Below are 21,750 nucleotides of genomic sequence, written 5' to 3'. Positions count from 1 at the left end.
GCACTGACAAAGCTACAACACGTAGATTCAACAGCAGCTGACTCTTAGGGCATTATTTTTCCGTACTGCTCCTGCTTGGTTGAGTGGAACAGCAGTGCACCGGAGCACTGACGTGTTCAAAGAGTGCAACTCCTAGGTGACAAAATTTACAGTGAACCCCTTTTTTTTTTATTTAAAGCACCACCCAGCCTTGTATGGCAAATGCTGTTAACACACGGCTCTTGCCAGCAGAGCTCCTGGCGCAGCACGGCCCAGGTCGGGGTGGAATGCTCTAACCTGTACAACTTGCAAAGCAAAACAGACAGTTTCAAGGTTTTAAAACCATTACTTGAAGTACGACAGCTGGGGGAGGCCCCAAACATGCACCAGCCGTATCCTCCCGAAGAGGGGAAGGGCACTCTTACAACAACTCTAAAAAACAGAGATAATCAAGCAGCCCGCTATAATTATCAAACGTTGTTCCGATTCCCATTTAACATCTTTAGATACCAAGTTATTTTAAATAAACACGCACACAATGCCGACAAAGTATTAGTCCCATTGTCTTCACAGATACCCTCTGATCAACCAAAGGATTGAGTAGTATTCCAGGAAGCCAGCAGCAAGTTTCACAAAGTTTCACCAAAGGTCATTCCCTTTTTCATTCCTAGCCCAGGAAGAACCTTGTTCCACCACCAGGCTGAAGTGAATGCACAACGAGCACCTTCTGAAGCAGAGACACTCTTACACTTGGAAACGGCCAAAATTTCACAGCCCCGTTTTTATCCAGATTTGAAGAGAAGGTCAGCTTTTTACACTTTGCTATTTGAGGGAAAACAGGTAAAATATCAGGTTGTGAAGTTCCCCTTGAACTTGCCAGACAGCGTAACATGCAACTGTACGGGGATTTGATTCCCTCAGGACTACAGCACATAAAGGTCACTGCAACGACAGAGCACCTTCAGACAGCACATGCATCTAGAAATTCCTTTCAGCTGTTCCTTCGCATCACGTAGCGTTACCGACTGCCAGATGTGAGTCTGAGGTTTAAAATAAAACTAAAGATTCTCCTTGGCACAGCAGCAGCAGCTGGATAAAGACAATTGCCTTTCACCACCAGTTTACATAATGTTAGCTAAATGTGATCTGTAGGAAGATACTTCCAACAGATCAAGAATTCCATAAGGGATCAAAATTCTAAACATAAATACAATTAAAGCCTTCTAATATTAATGCACACTTTTTATTATATTAAAATCAGGCAATGGTCTGATACAATAAAAAGGCTGCTTATGGAATACTGTTATGTTAAACTTTAATTACAGAGGATGTTAAATCCTTACAACTAATATTTTCCTCCAAAGAGTTAATGGAAACATCAATTGTTCATTGACTTGATAGCTGCTGCTTTAAAATGTGTTTATTTTTACTTTTTTCTCCTCCTCTTTTTTTTTTTTTTTTTTTTTTTTTTTTTTTTTTTTTTTTACACAAACACTGAATTTGTCATAAAACTTAGGACACACTAGGTTGGTTGTATGTAAGCTTGCATCCACATTTCAGCAGTTAGTGGTCCAAAACAGTAAACCAGAAAAGGCAGTGATTTGCCAGGATGCAAAGCCAATTAAGGTCCTTAATCTGCTGTATGCACCACTTCCCCAAAATCTTCACTGAAGAGATTTCTCTTTCAAGACTTACAGAATTCTAATAAAATCTACTACGCTGATTTGATTTGTCTGTAGTCGTCATGTCTTTAGAAGGGCCAAACAAAAGTGCAACATTTCATTCGTTAACATTCTTGGGTCAATCCACAGCACCAAAATACAACTATTAGAGCTGGAGTGTGTGTTCAGAATCTCTACATGCGGCGTTTCCCCATTAAAGTTTGGCAGCAGAAGATTTCGGCAATCCTGGTAAATTACTGCTCTTTTCACCACGTCAAAAGCCTATCTAATAACATCAGCCGTGGCCAGCTTGGCGGTGTGGCAGCAGTGCTGGAGGGACAGGGAAAATCCAAGTTTGCGAGCAGAATAGATACTCTTGTTTCCCAGGCTGGTGAAGACTAAATTTGTCGCAAAACCAAAATGATAAGCAGGAGGGAAAAGGTCAAGTTATTGCCCCAACACTCACCCCTGCTGGCCAGGGGTGAGAAGAGTCACAAAGAGGGGCAAAACGAAAGCAGCACCCCCACTAAAAAGAGGGGAAGAGGGAAGAGATTAAAAGAACCCCGAATCCCTCACCCAAAGCCCACGCCACTGGTGAGGGGGACCAGGAAGAGAAATACAATCTATGCCTTGGCCAAAGGGAAGAAGGAAAGCTTGCCCCAGATTATCAGGGCATTTAAAAACAAATAATAAAAAACCAAAAACGACCACAGTCACATTCAGCCTTTACTAGAGATAGCACAAAGGGAGGGATGACTGAGGTTAGCACGCATCCCCATTAGTAGTCCATAAAGCCCAGTGTAATACTGGAAGCAAAAACCTTTGTGTCTACTCTAATAAATAGCCCTGAGCTTCGACTCTATTGCAAAAGACAGAAAAAGAAAAAAAAAAAAATAACAACCCAGGCCAGACAAACAGCAAGGTGATTGTGGGATGTATGCTTTCACAGTTAAGTTAGATGTGCCACACTGGTCTTGACAGTAATAAATTTAAATAGACTTTTCCTGATACCAGAAGTTCAGCTATGTGGACAGTGGTTACACGACAGGATTATTTGTTATAGCACAACTTATATTTCAAATGAAAAAAAAATTAGTATCATTTACAGTATCTCAAGAAAAACTTCCTTTGAATGGGAACTTCCTTTCCAGTATTTTGAGGTCTACAAGATGCATCTAGAAAATTTACTACTGTGGAAAATGAAGACAGCTTAAATTGAATAAGGGGGGCATGTTTGTTTTGTTTGTTTTGTTTTGTTTTTTAATTAATTGCTGTAACATTGTCCTTCAGGTGGCTGAGGAAGTTTCATATTTTCTTTAGACATCATTAGACGCCGAAGCTCTTGCAGAACAACTTTGATACTATAAGAATTCTGCCATTTTGCTAGGACTGATATGGCTCTGGGGTCCACCTAAAATAGACAAAAAGACCATTCCTGTCAGAATTGGTACGTTCGATACACTTAACTCCCCCACACACCCTCCAACTAAAGATCCTATGAGGAATCCGAGTGGGAGAAACCAAAGAAAACAAAAGCAAGCAAGTGGTTTCCCAAAAGCATAATAAATCCCCATGTGATGCAACTACCTGTGAGTTGTGAAAGAGCAGGAAAAGTAAATTCCACATTTTGATTTCAGAACATGCTTGGCTCGTATACTTCCCTTTTACCCCCCTTTCCTTCTACTCAAAAAAACAGCACCAGCAAGAAATAAGTAGTTAAGCAAGTTGCAAGTATAAACAAAGCATTAATTCGAAGCTGCACATGAAAACCATGTTAAAATGAATAAAAACCAAAAACTTACCACTCCATTAGAACTATTTACTCCATTCATATTAATTTTTGTTACAAATCTTACAAATGGAGGTGCTTCTGGATACTTAGGCCCACATTCTATTTTAAGGCTGTATATTCTGTTTTCATAAATTGTCTGAGGGGAAAAGAAAGGGGGGAACAATTACATCAGGCAGTTCAATAAGCATTTGGTTAAAACAGTGGTTACTTTAGGGACACGCGAACTACTAAACATAAGGGCAGCCACTTATATACCATGCTGGCTACCTCTGTTTTGATATTCATTTTATAATACTCAGAGTATCAAACGTTACCTCTTCAGGGTAATAAATTCTACTGTTCTTTTAAGCATCACATTTTCATATAAGGAATGAAACTAGCATTGCTTCCCATTCACCAACTGAAATGATTTTTTTAAATCATCATACAGCTCAGATACCTACTTTTCAACCAATCTTCATACAGCAGCTTTGCTTTATCAGTTTACTAATCAGACACACTACCTTGAAATTGAAGCCACAGCTTTAGCTTAGGCAACTATCTGAAGTCAGCCTGTCCTAGAACTGCACTTGAAAAATATTCTTTGGTCATAAACCAACGTGCCAGTTCTCAGAAAGGGGAACGCTCCAAGATTCAACACATCGCAAAGTACATCCTGATCCCAAAAAGCATTATCACTTTGTCTCCACAGCAGTCACTCTGTTGTATGTAACAGCTAATAACGAGAAATCCTGGATCACGAATTTTTAACCTGCCACTCAATGGGTATAGAATAGAGACAAATATAACAAGGCTACATTGATTCTTCAATATTTAAAATTAATTTAAAGAAACAACAGTTAATGTTATTCTGCAACCTGAGAATAACTATTTTTGATGTGCTGGTCTGGTGCAGCCTGGCAGAGAGCTCTCGCTCAGCTGGGCAACGCAGGCAGCCAGCAGAACTATTCATCAGGGACAGGATCATCAGGGGGAAGTTCAGACAGACAAGCTCTCCAGATTTAGAGCTTCTGACACAATTTCCTGCACCTTCAACATTGCAATAAACATTATAGCGACCATGAGCAAAAATCCAGCGAACAGGTGAGGGCAGACGCCCAGAAGAAGCCAGCAGCTCCAGATGACCTGGAGCACCACGGCTCCACCAGAACAGTTGCCCAACATACAAAATCTTCTCAATCTAGAACCCCATGCAATCCTTTTCAAGGGCCTGTTATGCCCCTGAACATCTTAATATTTCTCTTAATGAGCGTTTTGATGCAAACCACTACCAAAAATATAAGAACAGACTTCCTGATTCAGGGGCTTCTCATCTGTGCAAATGAAATGGCTTTAAACCAGCTTGCAGCGGGACCAGCACCTGGCCAGCCCTGGTGGCCTCTGGGTCACTCCTCCAGCACCTCAGTCAGACAGCCTTTCAGATGGCCAGCCAGGGCGGTGACAAACTGAATGCTGTTGCAAAGTTTTTTGGGGAAAAAAAAAAGTCATCTGTCAGCTCTGCTCAGACTGCACAGGTCTCCTGACTGAGCCCCTGAGCATGCCCTGTGCACAGGGCAATTAACAGCTCACAGGGTCGTGCAGGTTTTTAGGGTCTTTGCAAACAACCGCACCACATTAAGACTAGTGAATGGAAAGCCTTAACCGTGCACATGTCTATAGCCAATATAATCTATGTGCAGATAAAGCTGAAGTTTTGACAGTGCCACTGTTTTTAAATAGCTTGTATAAACAAGCTGAATCACTGGCTGTGAAACCATCCGCAAAAGTCTGAGAAGAAGCACGCTTCCATGTATGGTAGCAGGGGCACTCGGAGCAGCAGCACGTATCTAACTCTGCACCACGGCTCATTTTTCGCTCTGGGATGCCCAAGAAAAGATTCTTCCACCTGCTACAAGCATGACTGCTTTCTACCCAGAAGAAAACAGGATTTTTTTTTTTTTTCCAGAGCCAGTATTCCCACATCCTTTTTAGGAAAAAAACCTGGTAATAATATAACTGAGTATGAACATTGCTAAAAGCAGGACAGCCACTCAGCAAACAAGAATGACTGAAAGTTCCCAGAATCTCTCTCAATACAGCCTGTTGCTTTCAAGCAATAAGCTCAAAAGAACTCGAGACACTTTTGGAAAAAATCTATATTCATAATTGTGTCAGAAAGACAAAAGAGGCACAGCTGAATCATCTTCAGTGATAGTCCTCTAGGCTTGATTAGCAGTACAACATGAACTACAAATTTCTATCACTGCTGACAAGTCAGCATATGCCTGTTTGCACATTTCAGTTTCTATTTAATTTTCTAAATCAGATTTCAAGGTTGCTTAGATTTTCCATAAAGTGTATGCACACAGTAAGCTTTCTTCACAGTCTTAATGCAAGCTCATTAACACTCTCCTAATGTGCTAAAATCAAATGCTGTTCTAGAAAATTATTTGGGCATATCATAAACAAATTAAATGATCACGAACGGGGAGATGTTAACAATGGCAGACAAAAAATAAACAACGCTTCTGGGTGAGATAAAAAATACTGCATGTGTAATGCCATTACAGATTCTTGTACAACCTCAACATGTGTCAGAAAAGGCAACAGATAAAAGGGAAACACACAGGGCAATGGCACGATTGATTAAAGGTCTGTAGAGGTTTCCATATAATAGATGAAGAGCACTGGAATTACAGAGAAGTGATACTGGGGCCAGCTACAGAAGATAACACCTACTAATGCAGGATGGGGAATCAGTTACTTGCACTTCATGGTAAGGATAATAAGGAAACAGAACAGGGATGCACAGTGAAACTAGAGACAAGTTTTGTTTTTGGAATTCATGCATACATACAATGCACAATCAAGTCCTCAAGTTCACTACCAGAGAGTAGAGACCCACAGTTTAGTAGGGTTTGGGGATGATGGGAGAAGAGAGAGAGAACACGACAATCCTACCACAAAGACTAGTAGCATTATAAGAAGCTACTTTGCGAGAGAACATTCAGAGAAGAAACTGAATTCATTAAAATTTGAGTTTCCTGAGTTAGCTGAAACTCTACAAAAGCAAGTCAGTACTGCTGCAATAAAAACAAACCCATAAACTCAACAAGAAACAGCAGAAAGACTAGCAGTACTGAACAAAACATCCACATTTTACCTACATTAGCTCCATATGTAATCTCACTAGCCGAAGGATTTTAAACCTTGCTGTATTCAAGAGTACAGGATACTAGAATCCTGGAATCTCAAAAGTTATGTCTTAATGAATCTGTAAATATAAAGCAGACATGTAACAGAACTAACCAGATAAAGGCACTAAAAATTCCAAATCATAATCAAAAAGACATATAGATACATGAAACCCATTATTATATGGAACTTGACCCTTCAACATAAATCACTGGCTAAAGTGTTTTTTCACTCACTTATATTTTGTTTTCTACTTCATTGGTTAGATTAAGAGAAGAAAAGTGTGTGTGTGTGGCGGGGGGGGTGGTGTTAGAAATTAAAAGTACGATTTTAAGTGGATACTTACTCTTGGAGGCCCAATAATCATTCCTGTCCATCTTGTAAGTGTCATATCTTCATCATCTTCAAGGCCCCAGCTAACTGTTCCATCACCTACTCCTTTCTGACCTTCTTCAAGTTCTTCCAACAGACGAAAATTACGAGGAACTTTTACTCCTGAAAATAATCAGAAAGATATTTTGAGTTGAGAAATCTAGTACAGAAATAAAGCTAGAGTAATTTCACTAATGCGTTTGGTCATTCTACAGAAAACATTTTGGGTAAAAACACCACTGTTTTTTGAATAGTATTTCAACACTATGAAGAGGATATCCCCGTATTTAGCTTGGATTTTTCAAGTACAACCAAGGTACCCACAATTAAACATGCTAGAGGACTGACAGGCCAGATATTAGGGCAGGCAGTAAAATGAAAGGAAATCTCTGTCCATTCAGAGATACACAGGGTACTACAGAGCTCTAATTAGCACTTGTCTATATGATCTATAGTATAAAAATTTAGACGATTCTGCAAAATGTCACCATGAGTGGCTTGACATCACTCAACTTACTCAGAGCTTTTAAAAATACCATTCAAAGCAAATAAAACCCTTTCATAACGTTAGTAGGTTAATCTGAAGTTAATTTAAGTGGGCTTTGTCAGCAGCAATAGCATCCTTTGTACTTATGACCTCTATCATCAAGAAATTTTCAGCACTTCTTAATTGCTGGCACATTTATCGTCAAAACACACAGCAAAACAAGGAAATTTTCTTATCTGCATTACATTAATGGAAAACAATGGCATAGAGAGCTTAGGTGACATAAACAAGGTCACACACTAAGTCCGTGGTGAAGGAGGATCTTGAACCCAGGCCACAGGGGACTTAATTACTCATTCTTCTCCTCAGCCACCACAGAACATAAATGCACTCTAGGCCACCACTTCTCCTTCAAGGTACCTATGTGAAGCACGTCTCTCCCTCCAGCTGCAACAAAATTACTGCCAGGATATATTTAACAAAGTTATTTTCACCTGACATACAAAAAGGTTGGATTTGGGGATTAGAGGTTTTTCCCCCCCCCCCAATAATATGAAGTTAACTATTCACCAGCATGTAATAACAGAAAACCATAATTAATCCCCTTCTTCACTGTCACTTATTTATTAAAGCAGAAAGAGAATGGGAAATCAGCCTTTCAGTGTATAAAGTGAACTCAGCAAACTTCTCGGTCAGAAGCCAACATTTCCGCATGCCCGGGGCACCACAAGCGCAGGACGTCCGGAAGGGACTGAGTGAGGGCTTGGAAATGTGGAAAATACTGAGGATCTAAAGCTTTGTGAAACATAGCAGTGCTTAAGATCTATTAACTCTGCTAACTTTAGAATCCCTTTTATATATATTAATCACCTAAAGAAACTAAACGTCAGTGATGATTTGGGTGCGGAATCAGAGTTACTCAAATTTCATTCACTACAAAGCAAGCATAAAAGAAACCAAAAAAAGCAAATTACTAAAGGAATTGGCTTGTTGGCCAGTTTGACACACATCTAATATAATCAGATTCAAGAATATTCTGGAGAAGCAGGATTCAGTAATGCAGCTGTAGCGACACTATGAAGAGAAACTCAGGAAGAGAAAAAGCAGCGTCAGAAGAGGCCAGAGCTGCACAGGCTACACCAGACCGCAGGGACAGGGGCTGCCGAGCACGACTCAACTGCAAACCGTGGCAAACCGACATCTCTACCTCCCGGCGAGACCGCGCTGTTACCATGGCTGCTGAGTAACACAAATCTTTGGCTGCAAAAGGAAATGAGTCAGTTGGGGCTGGTGAAGCCATTGCCATAAGATTAACCGAGCCCCAAACCCTCGGTGGTTAACAGGACCTCCCGGGAACCGCTGTCACTTCCCCTGCACGAAGAACTCCAGTGCTTCCCCTCCTGGTAAGTCTTAAAAGTAAGCGGTATGTATCCTGTGTACCTCAGGCAGATGAAGGTTCAAGTATGCAGTTCATACATGAATCATGACAGATTAGCCGCATCATTTTTTATTATATTCCCAATGCTCTCCATGCTGTTGTTAGGGGAGGCAGAGAGGAGAGCAGTCTAGCTCCAACACAGGGGATAAGAGAGTCGGGGAACAAGAGGAACGGAGGGAGTACAAGTTGAAGGACAAGGTGCCACCTTTACTTACACACACTCCCTATTTCACAATTTCTGCTGCAGCAGATGCACGGCATTGCTGGCGATGGGGAATGACTCACAGCTGTGCGATGCCTGAAGCTTGCTGCCTGGCTTCAGCCTTGCCTGCTGGCGCCTAGGAAAGACACGGCCAGGGAAGAAGGACAAACAATAGACAAACAAAAGGTCCTTCTGGAGGGTGAACTCCACCCTTGGGTCTGACACAGCAGCTCTTCCACAAAGCAGGTGACAGGTGACGCCACAAAGGAAACCATCCATGGCTATTGTTAGAAACCCAACCCGCGCCTCTCCCCGCTCACAGAAGTGATAAGGCGTAGCCAGCGGAAGACCTGCCTCGAATGCGTCCTGTTCCCAAAAAATACCCTCTCTTCTGGACCACAACATCACTATGCTTAACACGCATCATCTCAGTCTCTGCACTTGATAATACCACTTCACATTTATCAGTGGTGTGAAGATAAGCTACTGATACTTATTTACTTAGACCAAAACAAGTAACTTAGGAGAAATCAGCTTTATGGTAAGCAGACACAGGCCACACACCAAAGGAGGAAACCAAAAATATTGCCTGTCTACCCTTCCTCTGAGCATCATGCACCCTGTTCACCAAGTGAGGCAGAAATCCTGTGTGAAGAAAATTATGTGATCACGTAATTGAAAATTACATCATCACATATATATTCAACCAAGGCTGAAAGACAGCTTTAATTCTGACATTTGCTAACCAGAGCTAGGCTTTGCAACCTTACAGGAAGAGAGTATTTCCGAGCTCTCCCAAGATACAGCTGCTCTGATTCAGCATGAATCAGAGCCATAAAAGAGTCACACAGGATTTGAGAGTTCTCTGACAAGTCCAAGACCTACCGAGAGCCAGCTACTCATATCGTGCACTGGCTTCTATCACACAGAAAAAGTTAACATAAAAGATTGTTCATTCCACAGTATCTTCTCACTTATGAGCACTACAGGAGCATCAGTGGCAAAGGGAGATGGGAAAAGTAAACTACATGTAATCGAGGTTTTATGCACTTCACAGAAAATAAAACAATCATGGGAGATAGTTGGTCACTTCACAACACATCACTGTCCAACAGCATCGTTGCCTTCTAAAAATGTTTTATCCCTGTGCTGAAGCTCAGAGGTGTAACATGGAAGACCAGCACCCCAGTGTGGCTACACAATACAAGTTCAGAGTCACATCAAAGATGGTAATTCAGCTCCCTCCCTGACAGGTTCTCAGGAGATTCTGCAGGAAGAAAAACACATATATACATACAAAAGACTACAGCCATACGATCATAAATGCTTTAAATCTTTTCTAAACAACCTTCCCTTCAGCAAGGCAGAATAAAAGACCAGATTCACCCTTCTGGTCAGCCTGGAAAGATGCACGAAGCCATTAAGCCAACCCCATCTCCTCTTCATTCGCAATGGCCAGGAGCACTCATGGTCAGCTACCGCATGCTGCTGGGACTCAAACCTCAGAAACCACACAAGCTTTATCACTTGTGGCCATACACAAACAGATCATCATCATGTTTGCTGTCCACCAAGATTCCTAGAAAGTGATCTGTTCTAGGCATACATAGTATATGCCAAGTAACTTCCATGGCAGGTTCAGAGTTAGGAGACGTCCCGTGCCAGCTGACACAACCATGAGTCAACTGTACATTGTCCTCACACCCCCCAATAAATACCTTGCATAATCTTTTTAGTGTAGACTTTCAAGGCAGTAACCAAACAAACCTGTTTTTCTAAGTGTCCTTCACTTAACACAAGAAAACCTAAATAAAGTATGAGGCAATTAAAAAGTAATCAGGTTGTTGAAAGTACTTTCAGTTATGCATTTTTGTTTAGCCTTTGCTATGGCTCAGGAATACTCTCAAACAGCAGCTTCATTTGGTACAAAAATACAATAATATCTAGATAATTGCTTCACGCATAGCTTGCCTGGCCACATAGAAATACTCCCAGAAATCAAAGTGAAAAAAATATTTCAGAGCAGGAGGAGATATTTACTATTAATCACAACAGCAAACCTATGAAAGGTAAATTATAACTGTACTGATAAGGTAAGATCTCTGACAATGCAGGTTCGCACAGCTTTTCTAAAAAGTTCACCTTTTAGTAAACATGCATTTGTGAAGCCTCAATCCTGGACAGTAGTTCACCAGTTACAAGAAGTTCATGAAGTATTTTATGGCAACCTAGAGAACAAAACTAAACTACAGACTGAGTTTTCTAGAAAGTCAGGGCATGCACTTTACAGAGTTTAAAGTCGCAGTTAAGAAGCAGCCAGGTTTTGGGTGACATCCTCTTCAGCCTTCAAACAGAATCAGGCCCTTCTGTTTGCCTTGTCAAAAATTCCCCCTAATCCCAGCGCTGCCGGGTGGAGCGGCACTGATGAGCCTGTGCCACCCCCGCACCTCACAACCTGCCGCTTGCTAAGCAAGACTGACAGACAGCACGCTGAAAGGAGACAAAAGGAGTTTGACCGTGTCTGTCAGAATCCCACCAAGAAAAGTTCCACACTAAGAAAGAACAGAATTATTCCTGGAAGACAATTAAATGCCAACTTGGGCTTTTAAAGACCTTAAAGCACTCTCAGATTTACTTTGTATCACGGCACCACTGAAGATACACAGATACACAACTGAATGTATCTTAGATAGTTTCAAGAGTGATCTTACCAGTCTGAGATTTTTCTCATCTTCAAGTTACATTTATGTGAAGTACATAGTATGTTCATAACAAGTTAAAACCAAAACTTTCTGACAGACTATACTTTTTAATCTTTTAATTTTTCCCAGTTATATAGTGGATGCAATTCGAAATTCAGAAACCTTATCAAGCTGAACACACCAGTGAAACAAGGTGGACAATATGCCTTTGAGAGTAAATCCTCTTCTTGAACCTTTTTCAGTGTCGGTAGAACAAAATACACACCTCTCAGAAACTTCAATCTTTTTCTGAGAAGATTGAAGAGAAAATTTCTCTTTCCTTTCTGAAGTGAAATCAAACTACAAGCATTTCTCTTCAGGATTAAAGCCTAACTATACTGCGCAGGACACCTCAGCAAAGCACACAGAAAACACTTCACTCGTTCGGGGCTCTAAAAAGAGGAACTGCCTTTTTGCTGAAGGTTTCTTGACATCTTCACCGGTAACATGCGACTTATCAAACTGGTCTTTCAGGCCGATTTTAACTCTGCTTTCTGTACTAGTTCCTGATTTACAGAAACTCAAGTGAACTGAAATTCAATAGCTTTAAACACCTCTGTTGCTTACATACGTTAAAGCCCCTTCTGTTGCTTGTTTCTGCGTATTTGATGTTTAGCCTTAATTACATCCAATATACTTCTCATCTCTCTGCAGATCGCAACCATTGAAAATTTGATAGCTGACCTTTGCAGCACTGCAATTGTAAAATATAAATAAATCATTCTTCGTCACAATGGTATACAGAGTTCTGAAGTGATGGAATATTTAAAACTGAATAAAAGGCTTTCAGCAACTGTCACAAAAACTTTCAGGAGAGAGGAAATTAAGATTTCTTGCATCATCTTTATAGTGATGATTTCCACTCCGATAATGCAGGCAGGTACTGGGATATTTTGCAGATCCAAAATAACTTCCTGAGCACTTGAAACAATCTGAAGTGTTTTCTGTTGCGTGTAAAGCCACAGCACTGGCTCTGTCTTGCAATACTTTAAGCACGTTACTTGGAAAGAGATCACTTTAAAACATCTGTCTGAGGCAGACTGGCAGTACCATTGAGGTCTGCAGCCAAATAAAGCTTTCCAGCAGCAGAAGAGTTAAGATCAGATGCAGTCTGTGGCTTGTACAGCAGCTGAAAAGCAAAACATTATCAGCTCAGCTAGAAATTACTCTAGAAAATAAGTCACCCTGAACTAGCATCCTGGACAAAATCTTTACACTAAATCTCACCAGGGAAAAACCCACCATTTCCTCTTTGCATTGTGAAAAGAAACGGTTGTTCTGATCGAGAGCTGAGCGCTCTCCTCCAGCTGCCTCTCCTACCCACAAAGTATCACTAGGTTTTCTTAAATTCACACCGCCCACCAAAAGGTGAATGCACAAGCAGGTTCACCAATTTTAAGATAAGCTTTGAAGAGCAAGATGCCGCACAGACAGACTAAGGCAAAATTATCTGTTGGGTAGGGGACTCCAGTTTTACACCGGAGCTGTTGAGTGCAGGCGGGGAGCGGAGGAGGCAGGATGCGTGCTGCCCCGGTCTTGGCTTCTGGGCCAGGTCCAGGTCAGACTTGGGAGGAATGTGCAGAAACTAATCAGTAGGTGGAAACTGAGTAACTTCTTCTTGACTTGCAATAGTTAAAAAACACCCTTACAACCTGAAAATCACAGCCTTCATACAGCTTACAAAATTTGTGTTACATCTTCTATGAGCCTCACCTACTTACATATTTAATACTCTAATGAATCATTTTAAGTTCTCAGCCAGAATGGCATTTTTCAAATATATTATGTAATTTATATCATTATACATGAAGAGATTCAACTGAGAATCTTTTTGAAAGAGTTTTGAACTATTCACCTTTTTATTTAATCTACCGCATCCTTCCATTACAATACACAAAGAAGCTCTGCAATCAACTCTTTTAGCACCTGCTATTTCATGTGCTTTTATAGTCTACCTTATTTAAGAAGGCATAATTTATCTTCCCAGTTTCTCTCCAATTACTTTTTCCCTACCCATGAGTATTTTACTTACAGACTTAGTACTTGGTGGCTGGCAATATTTATTTTGAGATAACAGTGACTATTGTATGCAGTTGCACTCCAAAGGAGACATCACGGTCCATTTGCAGAGGCAGGGTATACCTTCTATATCCTTCAACACGCCATTTCCCCTGCCTTCAGTCTCATTTGCTTTTCCCAAGCATAACTTTGAGTTTAGAGTGATGTTATGGGTCCTCCAACAATTACAAATATATACTTTTAATACACTGTACTAAAACCGATCTGGGCTATTTTCTCTGCTAGCAATATTAAGTCACATATATCAGTACCATTGTGCCTGTTCGCCTAATGAATTGTCCTTCTGGAGTTCTTCACATTCCTCTGACTTTGAATAACTTAAATCTGGGCAGATCATTTTATTACTCAGTTCTTCCAGGCTGTTGGTAAATGCAGCATCTACCACAGCCCTACAACAGACGCCCTAGACGGACCTATGAGAGAAAAGTGGGTTAAATGAGATTGTTAAACTTTTCCCAGGAGGAGAGTGAGAAAAACAGAATTCCATAGGCCAACATGGTCAGGTTTTGACCTATTATAATACTGGAGTCTGCAGGACCGCTCCTGCGTGGCATTTCAGTCTGAATAATGGACAGACATACACTCACAGGTTGAGTGTTTGCAGTCTTCTATGAAGAGACATATTAGAATGATTAAAGTAAATCCTTTCTTTTTATTCATGTATTAATTGTGTGCATGGGAAACCAACGTTATCAGCAACACAGAATTCTCCTCTATGTAAGGGATACTGAAGGACCTCACATCATAACATTTTTTCCAGGTAAGGGTTTGGGTTTTTTTTCCCCCTGTTATTTATTTCTACCTGTTTAGTAGACACAAATCTAAGGCTTACCTGTCTAATTCCCAGGACCAGCCCTATGACTTTTTTAAGTTACAGGGACGTTTGCTACCATTTCTTACTCTGGATCAGTAGCTGCTTTTAAAGAAATACTCAGTATTTTTCATCCTCCACCTCTGTTTAAGCTCCTTTGCTGAACGACTATAAACTTAGGATATCAAATATATTCAAGTGTTTTATAAACGAATATGAATACATTAAGATTCCATGAACCAAGAATTAGCAAAACCTGTTTCACCTATGAGTAAAGACACTACTAAGCTACTTGCCCAAAGCCTCACAGCAAATCCATCGGCAGTGGAGAACGAGAAGGTGTCACTTCCAGGCTCTATTTGTATGTGCTAGGCAATGCCTTCAGTGCAGTGTCAAGAAGGAACAACACAAACTGCATTGCAGTGCCACCACCACTATCAGTAACTGGACAGTATCAGAAGAGGACAATCCTCATCCTGTACTAACACAACAAGAGAACGCAGAGCACTGCTGGTGGGGCAGCCTATGAATTACAGCTGGACAAAGCTCTAAGGCTCCCATCAACGTAAACTGTCAGTCTGTACCTGACGGCTCTCCCATACTGAATTTAGCGTTTACCGCAAAAGTTCAGTGTTACTGCAACACATTTATATGTCACACACTGGTTTTTATATTCCCCCCCAACTCTGAAGTAGTTAAACACACAGGATCTCACGAGCAGCTGAAGTGCAGCACTGAAGTGAAGTCAAAAGCCCACACTGTAGACACAAGAAACTGATGCCCCTATTCACATCTACCTGGCTGCATATCGCTTCACGCTTCCAGCACGGCAGACACAAAACAGCTTTCAGAAATCCATGAAATAATAGGAAGCAGTCCAAAGGACACAATGTGGCTAGCAGATGATGGTTAACGACAGCTTATCACAAAGACTGTTTGCTGTAAAAGGAAAGCTGTGCAGTAGGACTAGCTTTGGACTTCATCACCGTAGTCCAAGTCCCTTTCCACACATACCCCTCCGTGACCACCCAGACAATTAATTCATGAAGCCGCGCTGGCTTAAAAAGAAAAATATTTGCCTTGTTCTTCCAGCCAAATATGAAATGAAAAGTCAGCAGCTTGAAAGGATTATTAAGAAAGTATGGTAGCCAGAATAATGCGACATAAGAGGGGGGAAAAAGGCTCCACTACATTTTTTGTGTATTTTAATCAAGTGTTCCAACACCTCACAATCATGTACATTCAAACACGGATCTGTACAACATGATTCTCAGGACAGCATCCACTGCATTTTAAATGCAATTTTATAAACTGGATTATTATGAATTATCAGCATTGTGATGGCTATTCTTAAAAGCTGAAAGTGGTCATCAATAGAGACCTGTCTGTAAAAAAAGAATTACAAAATATTTTTGCTGCATTTTCAAGAGCAGTCTTCTGGTAATCTCATATTTAAACTTCAAAGGAAGCAACCTGAAAACAAGTATTACAGTCCCTATATGGAGTTATGAAAACAGGAAAATTAAACCGGCTAAACAGAAGTGAAACTAATTTATTTGAACTGTCGAAGTTCATTAGAGGATGTCAGCAGAAAAAAAAACACTCAAAATGTAGTTGCAGTATTTTTGTTTCATGTGTAATGACAAATGCAAGGATAGAATTTGTTTAACTACTCAAAGCAGGCGAGGAGCACATTTTAAAGGAAAGAAATACACCAACTTCTTGAAGCATACACATCCTGATAAGGAAGTTACATCCTTCTGATGTAACAGGAAGATGTGATTAGTGAAAAAAAATTTTTAAAGCATCTAATTTCACCCACGTAGCTGTAGCCATGGCTCGGTGACTACGAAGACCGGAGAACCGCGGGTCAGCCCTGACCACACGGAGCTTGCCAGAAGAGAAGCAGGTTAACAAAAACGCCCGCACGGCGGCTCTGGGGGTCTCGGGCGGCGGCCAGCGGCCGGGCGCTGCTCCCCCAGGCCCGCACCTCAGGCCCGCACCTCGCCGCAGGCTCGTACCGACGGCTGCGGGCCCGGCCGGCCCCGGCAGTGGGTCCTGGCCGCGACACCCCGGCCGGCCCAGTTGCGCCTGGACAGCGCCGCGTCCCAGTGCCGGCCCGCAGAGAGCGGCGGCGGCCTTCCCGCAGAGCCCGGCCGGGCCCGGCGCACCCCTCCCGGCCCCGCACCGCGCTCGCCCCACCGGGGCCGCTCCCACCGCCAGGCCCCGTCAGCCCCCGGGGGAGGCGCCGGCCGCGCCCGCCAGGGAACCTCGGCGAAGCGGCGAGGACCTGCTCCACCACCGCCCTCACAGCCCCGGCCGGCCGCAGAGCCCCCCTGCGGGCCGCGCCCCTCGGCCCGGCCCCGCCGCCGCCCCCTCCCCCGCCCGGCGCCTCCCGGCCTAGCGCCCGCCGCCGCCCCTCCAGCCCCGACACACCCAGCCGGGCCGCCCAGCAGCCCGCCGCGCCGCCGCCCGCGGGGGCCGTGGGTGCCCCGCGCCGAGGAGCGGCCCGGTCCGGCCCTCCCCGTCCCGGCACCCCGCCGGCCCACCGCCCGCTCACCCGCACCCGTGGTGGCCGCCATCTTGCGCCGCTGCCGCCGGAGCCCCACCCCTTCGCACCACGTCAACGCAACGCGGGAAGTGCGGCTGTGAGGGCGTGGCGCGGGCGGGCGCGCTAAAAGGGAGGCGGGAGGGAGAGCTCTGTGGTGCACGCAGCGTGGCCCCCGAGCTGCGTCGCGCGGGCGGGCTCGCCCCCCGGAGGTTAGGGGGCAGAGTCCCGGGGGGTTGGACGGGGGCTGCCAGAGAGGGGACGATCCGCTGCTCCGTGGGGCTGCCCCTGCTCCGCTCCGGCAGGCAGCCCCGGGGAAATCTACCCCAGCGAGCTCCCCGGGGAGCTCTGAAACACCAGCACGCTCTCAAGCATTTAACAGCCCATAAAACTCAAATGCAATTAATATTAATAATTGGCGAAGTACGTTCGCTATAGCCAGAAGACGAGCAGCATTAGCTCTCCTGCTGCTTTATGAATAGCCATAGTCACTTTGTAATAACCTGACACTGTTTATGCCTTTGCATCCCCTCAACCTCTTCTGCAATGCTCAGTGTGGGCAGCGCTGGGGCCGAGCTGGGCGATTTCCTGCCACCTCTTGCCTGTCCCCCTCCAAAACTGCCAGACGTACAGAAATCACCGCCCCAGCATTGCACGGCCCGCCATGGTGTGCAGGGACACGCAAACAGGCAGCATAAGGGACCTCAGGCTGGTGGGGTGACAGACCAGGACACAGAGGGGCTGAGGGGTTGGGGACACCCTCCCTTGGCAGCAGAGGGCTTGAAGCGCCTCCACATGGCACTTACTGTGTTTCAGGAGGTTGCTGCTGGCTGCTACGTGGCAATAAAATATATTTTCAGGCCTAAAGTAGCTGATATGAATCCAGAAGAGACACAGGAACACCGGGAAGATGGACAATGGCGTGTTTTAACCAACAGCACATCTTCCCTTGTCCCTCTCCAGTTAATACAGGAACAACAAAGGATAAAAAATAAGGAGGGATTGGACTGTCTTTGGATGGATTCTGCTTTGTCTTGCAACACAAATTCTAAAAAACCTGTGCCCCAAGCCATCATACGAAAATTTGCAGGAACGATTACACAGCAAAACGTTTTGGAGACCCATCGCGTTTTTACTCAGTTCAGCCAACTCATCTTTTAGCAGCAAACAGAGCCAAGGCACTGGGTCTATCAGCAATTCTTTGAGGCGACGTTAAAATAGCAACGTTTTTGTTACTGGCTGGATTTTGTTTAATTGCAAGAGCGCGTTTCGGCCACGACGGCTGGAGAGCCCGCGGAGCAGCTAGGTGGCACACGAGCTCCGCAAACCTGCACCCTGCGGGAGCGGCCCGGGATAACCATGGCATAACCAGGGCTGGCACCGAGCAGCCTCTCGCCCCGGCAGGGTAAGCGGTAGCTTTGGGGGGCGAGGTAGGCGATCAGCTAAAGCCCCCGCCAACCTTCCGCTTTTTAGCCCCGCTGCTAGTCACTGCAGACGGAGAGACAGGCGCCGCACCTGAGCCACAACCTCCTACCTTGGCCCTATCTCATGGAGGCAAGTCTGCTGGCGCTGGCCCTGCTGGCTTGCGCAAACAGCCGTGGGTCAAACCAGTCCTTGAGCTTTTTTTTTTTTCTTTTTTAAATAGCGTAGAACAGAAACGTGCCAGAAAGACACGCTTCTGTCGATGCACTCGTGGTCTGTAGGCTGGCTTGAAGAGAACTGCCTTTTCTCCTCACGTTTGGTCCAGCAAATGCCAGCTCTGAGCAGGGATCCTCCTCGTTTGTCCCCAGCGTTTCACAGAGGCAACAGAGAGGTCCAGGCTGCAGATGAGCGGAGAGAACACAGATAACTTGATCCAGCAGCAAAACAAAACAAAATTGGAGAAGCTGAGAGACACAGAAAGCTGAGCGGTTTGAAATGCGTCCATGGGAACTTCCAAGCAAACACCAAACCCAAGCCCATCAGGCTGTCCCAAAGACTGCCTCAAGAAAAGGCTGAGCGGGATTTTAAGGCGCTTTGCAGAAATTTTCCTCAGTTTACCACAGTGCAATGCTTCCCCTGGCAGACGAGTCCCCAGACAGCTCTGCTTGTAGGACCTCTGCAACGCACAGACACAGGTAAAGAAATAGATCTGCTCCTGCAAGGCCCCTGCGTGACCATGAGGAGCCGGCTCGTTAGAGGGCAAATACAGACTTGGCAGAAGTCTTGGCCTGAAAGACCTTCTCCTGAAGGTCCAGGGAGCAGGAGACTGACCACGTCTTTCTGTGGATAAGAGAGACTGAACTCAAATAGCTTTTAAAAGCATTTAGTTAAACTGAAATGCAGGCTATCTCTGTGGACTTTAAAAGGAGTGCCTTATTCTGCTTTAGCTCTAATCTGTTCCTAATCAACTTAAGACAAATTTATCTTAAGCCAGATTTACATCTGTTAAGAAGGATTCATGTAGCCTTTTGCTCCAGAATTGCCATATTGATTTTACAGAAGCATCCACTACTTTAAATTGGTGGAACAGTTTCCAGAAACCAACTGAAGACTGAAGTCCAAGCCCATTCATACAGGTATCCATTAACCCACCGCCAAGGAGTAGGAAGCTTTAAGATACTCCTCAACTCACAGTAGGGAGGGAAAAATGAAGGATTACAAAACCAAAACTTGCCCACAGGCTGCACCCCTCGACATTGCCTTATGAACAGTGACACGAATGCGGGACACCAGGAGATGCCGGTCACTTCGGACGCCTTGAGTGACTCTGAGCGAGAGCTGCCTCGGAAGTCGAGCACAGCATCAGCATGTAAAACAGCATCCAGAGATTAACTGCTGTCCCCATTTCACATAATTAAGCAAGATTACCAGACAGATAGCCCCAGCAGCCACCAGTACTAGTAGCTCAGATTTGTTTCCAGTAAGACTACAGATCAAGTGGCCGAGAGGTTTGGGCAACAGCACTTGCCTTTAATGGCACTCATGAAATACAAATTCTAATGATTTATGTGCTTCGAATCCATCTGTTATATACGCTGCACCACTGCTTTCACTTGGCATTTAAATTTGCAGGAGGAGATGAGCTCTCAAAGGACTCCGTGCTTAAGGCTGTTTTACACAGGAGTCCTGAGCATCCACCCAGTTCTGTACTGGACAGATGACCAAGGACGACAAATCTGTTGGACTATGGATTATAGGAGTCCCAAGGTAGAAGCAGGCATGAATCTGAGCTTTTGCCAAGATGGCAGAAATAACTACTACAGTTTGTCGCACTCACAGCAATAAACGCTGTTTCCTAAGTGTTCCTACACCTCTAAAACCACAGGACACTCACATTGGAAGGGGAGAAGAGGAAGGAGAAGCATTCTTTGCTCTGGATACAGGGTAGCTTGCATCCTCACCTCACCCGCATTCAGCATATATTCTGTTCAATACCTGTCACGCCAAAGAAATTTAAGGTAAGTTTCCACCACAAATAGCAACTATTAACAGATCTAACTGCAGTGATTCAGAGTAATGATTGCCACACTGACTTCCACTATAGCAGAAGTTACCTTTCTTCCCACCTAAATTTATATTCACATCCCCATTTTTTAACATAAAGCCAAACAGTCTGTGCCTGGAAATTAAAACAAGTAGAGATAAAACTACATCTAGGAAGAACACTGAGCCAACAGGTTTGGCGCAGAATAACACCTCTTAAACACACAGATCTGGGAGAAGTAGGCAATAATTAACAAAGAACTTGCCAGTTCGCAATGATCTTCCCTAACTAAGCCTGCGACCTCCTGCTGCTCCCCACAGTGCTCTGTGTTATTACACGTGGTGTGTTCTTACACACGGCCTGTTCTTACACGTGGCCTTCTTTGCCCAGGCTTTTGATGGCATGGGTGGGAGAAAGAGGGGAAAAACCTCTCTTTTCACCAGAGATAGTATGAAATCACACACCCATCTTCCACAATAACAGCATTAAAGGAGTATTCCTCCTCCTTCCTCCAATTGCAACTAAAGGCATTTTGAGGCTCCTACTAAAGTGGAAGCATTCTTTACCGTCAAAGCTACACAGAGACCTGATATTATCTGTGACAACTGGAACAGACCATAGTTTCATGTAATAGTATAAAGTTCTCCAAGGGTCTGAATCATTTAAACGCATTAAATATTTCGTAACCAAGGTACCACCTGCGATTTTAAGCTGCAGAACTCAGCTCAGACACATCTACATTCGGCAGTTTCCACTAGAAGAATTGCCAAGTCGCAACCCTTCCAGAAGCCATGGTCCATCATATCTGAAGAAGTTGAGATCAAGGTCAGTCTAAACCTCTGACTTAAAAACACCTTACCGTGGTCTTCAGAAAAAGACAGTTCGAATCCAACACAATGTACAACTAGGGAAGGGAAAACAGTTTTAGATTTGACCATCAGTACACTGGCACTTGGGAAAGAATTAAACAAGACCCAAATCATGTTAACTTGATAAAGGG

At 43.8% G+C, this 21,750-nt stretch overlaps 1 protein-coding gene across 4 annotated transcripts; it reads right to left on the bottom strand.

The window, feature by feature from the left end:
• Positions 1–1,398: 1,398 nt before the first annotated feature.
• On the bottom strand, positions 1,399–17,398 carry UBE2V1 (ubiquitin conjugating enzyme E2 V1). Of its 4 annotated transcripts, none has more exons than XM_054218391.1 (4): positions 17,297–17,398; positions 6,953–7,101; positions 3,443–3,568; positions 1,399–3,051 (listed from the first exon to the last, which is right to left on the bottom strand). In XM_054218391.1, exons 1-4 carry the CDS (start codon positions 17,316–17,318, stop codon positions 2,905–2,907), a joined length of 444 nt encoding a protein of 147 aa, XP_054074366.1. In that variant the 5' UTR covers positions 17,319–17,398; the 3' UTR covers positions 1,399–2,904. The 4 variants fall into 4 exon arrangements, with proteins under 4 accessions (XP_054074366.1, XP_054074367.1, XP_054074368.1 ...); XM_054218392.1 differs by having other exon boundaries at positions 17,303–17,371; XM_054218393.1 differs by lacking the exon at positions 17,297–17,398 and adding an exon at positions 10,492–10,618.
• Between the last annotated feature and the right edge of the window lie 4,352 nt (positions 17,399–21,750).

Source organism: Rissa tridactyla, chromosome 12 (assembly GCF_028500815.1).
Source record: "Rissa tridactyla isolate bRisTri1 chromosome 12, bRisTri1.patW.cur.20221130, whole genome shotgun sequence".
Lineage (NCBI taxonomy): Eukaryota > Metazoa > Chordata > Aves > Charadriiformes > Laridae > Rissa > Rissa tridactyla.
This window is presented reverse-complemented; position numbering and strand designations above follow the sequence as displayed.

Bases quoted from the DNA above. Each gene is read 5' to 3' on its own strand.
- UBE2V1 (XM_054218391.1), bottom strand. From the start codon at position 17,318: ATGGCGGCCACCACGGGTGCGG. The intron at 7,102-17,296 runs GTGAGCGGGCGG...GATTATTTTCAG, and splicing joins GGCGGCCACCACGGGTGCGG to GAGTAAAAGTTCCTCGTAAT. The intron at 3,052-3,442 runs GTAAGTTTTTGG...TGTCTATTTTAG, and splicing joins TAAATAGTTCTAATGGAGTG to GTGGACCCCAGAGCCATATC.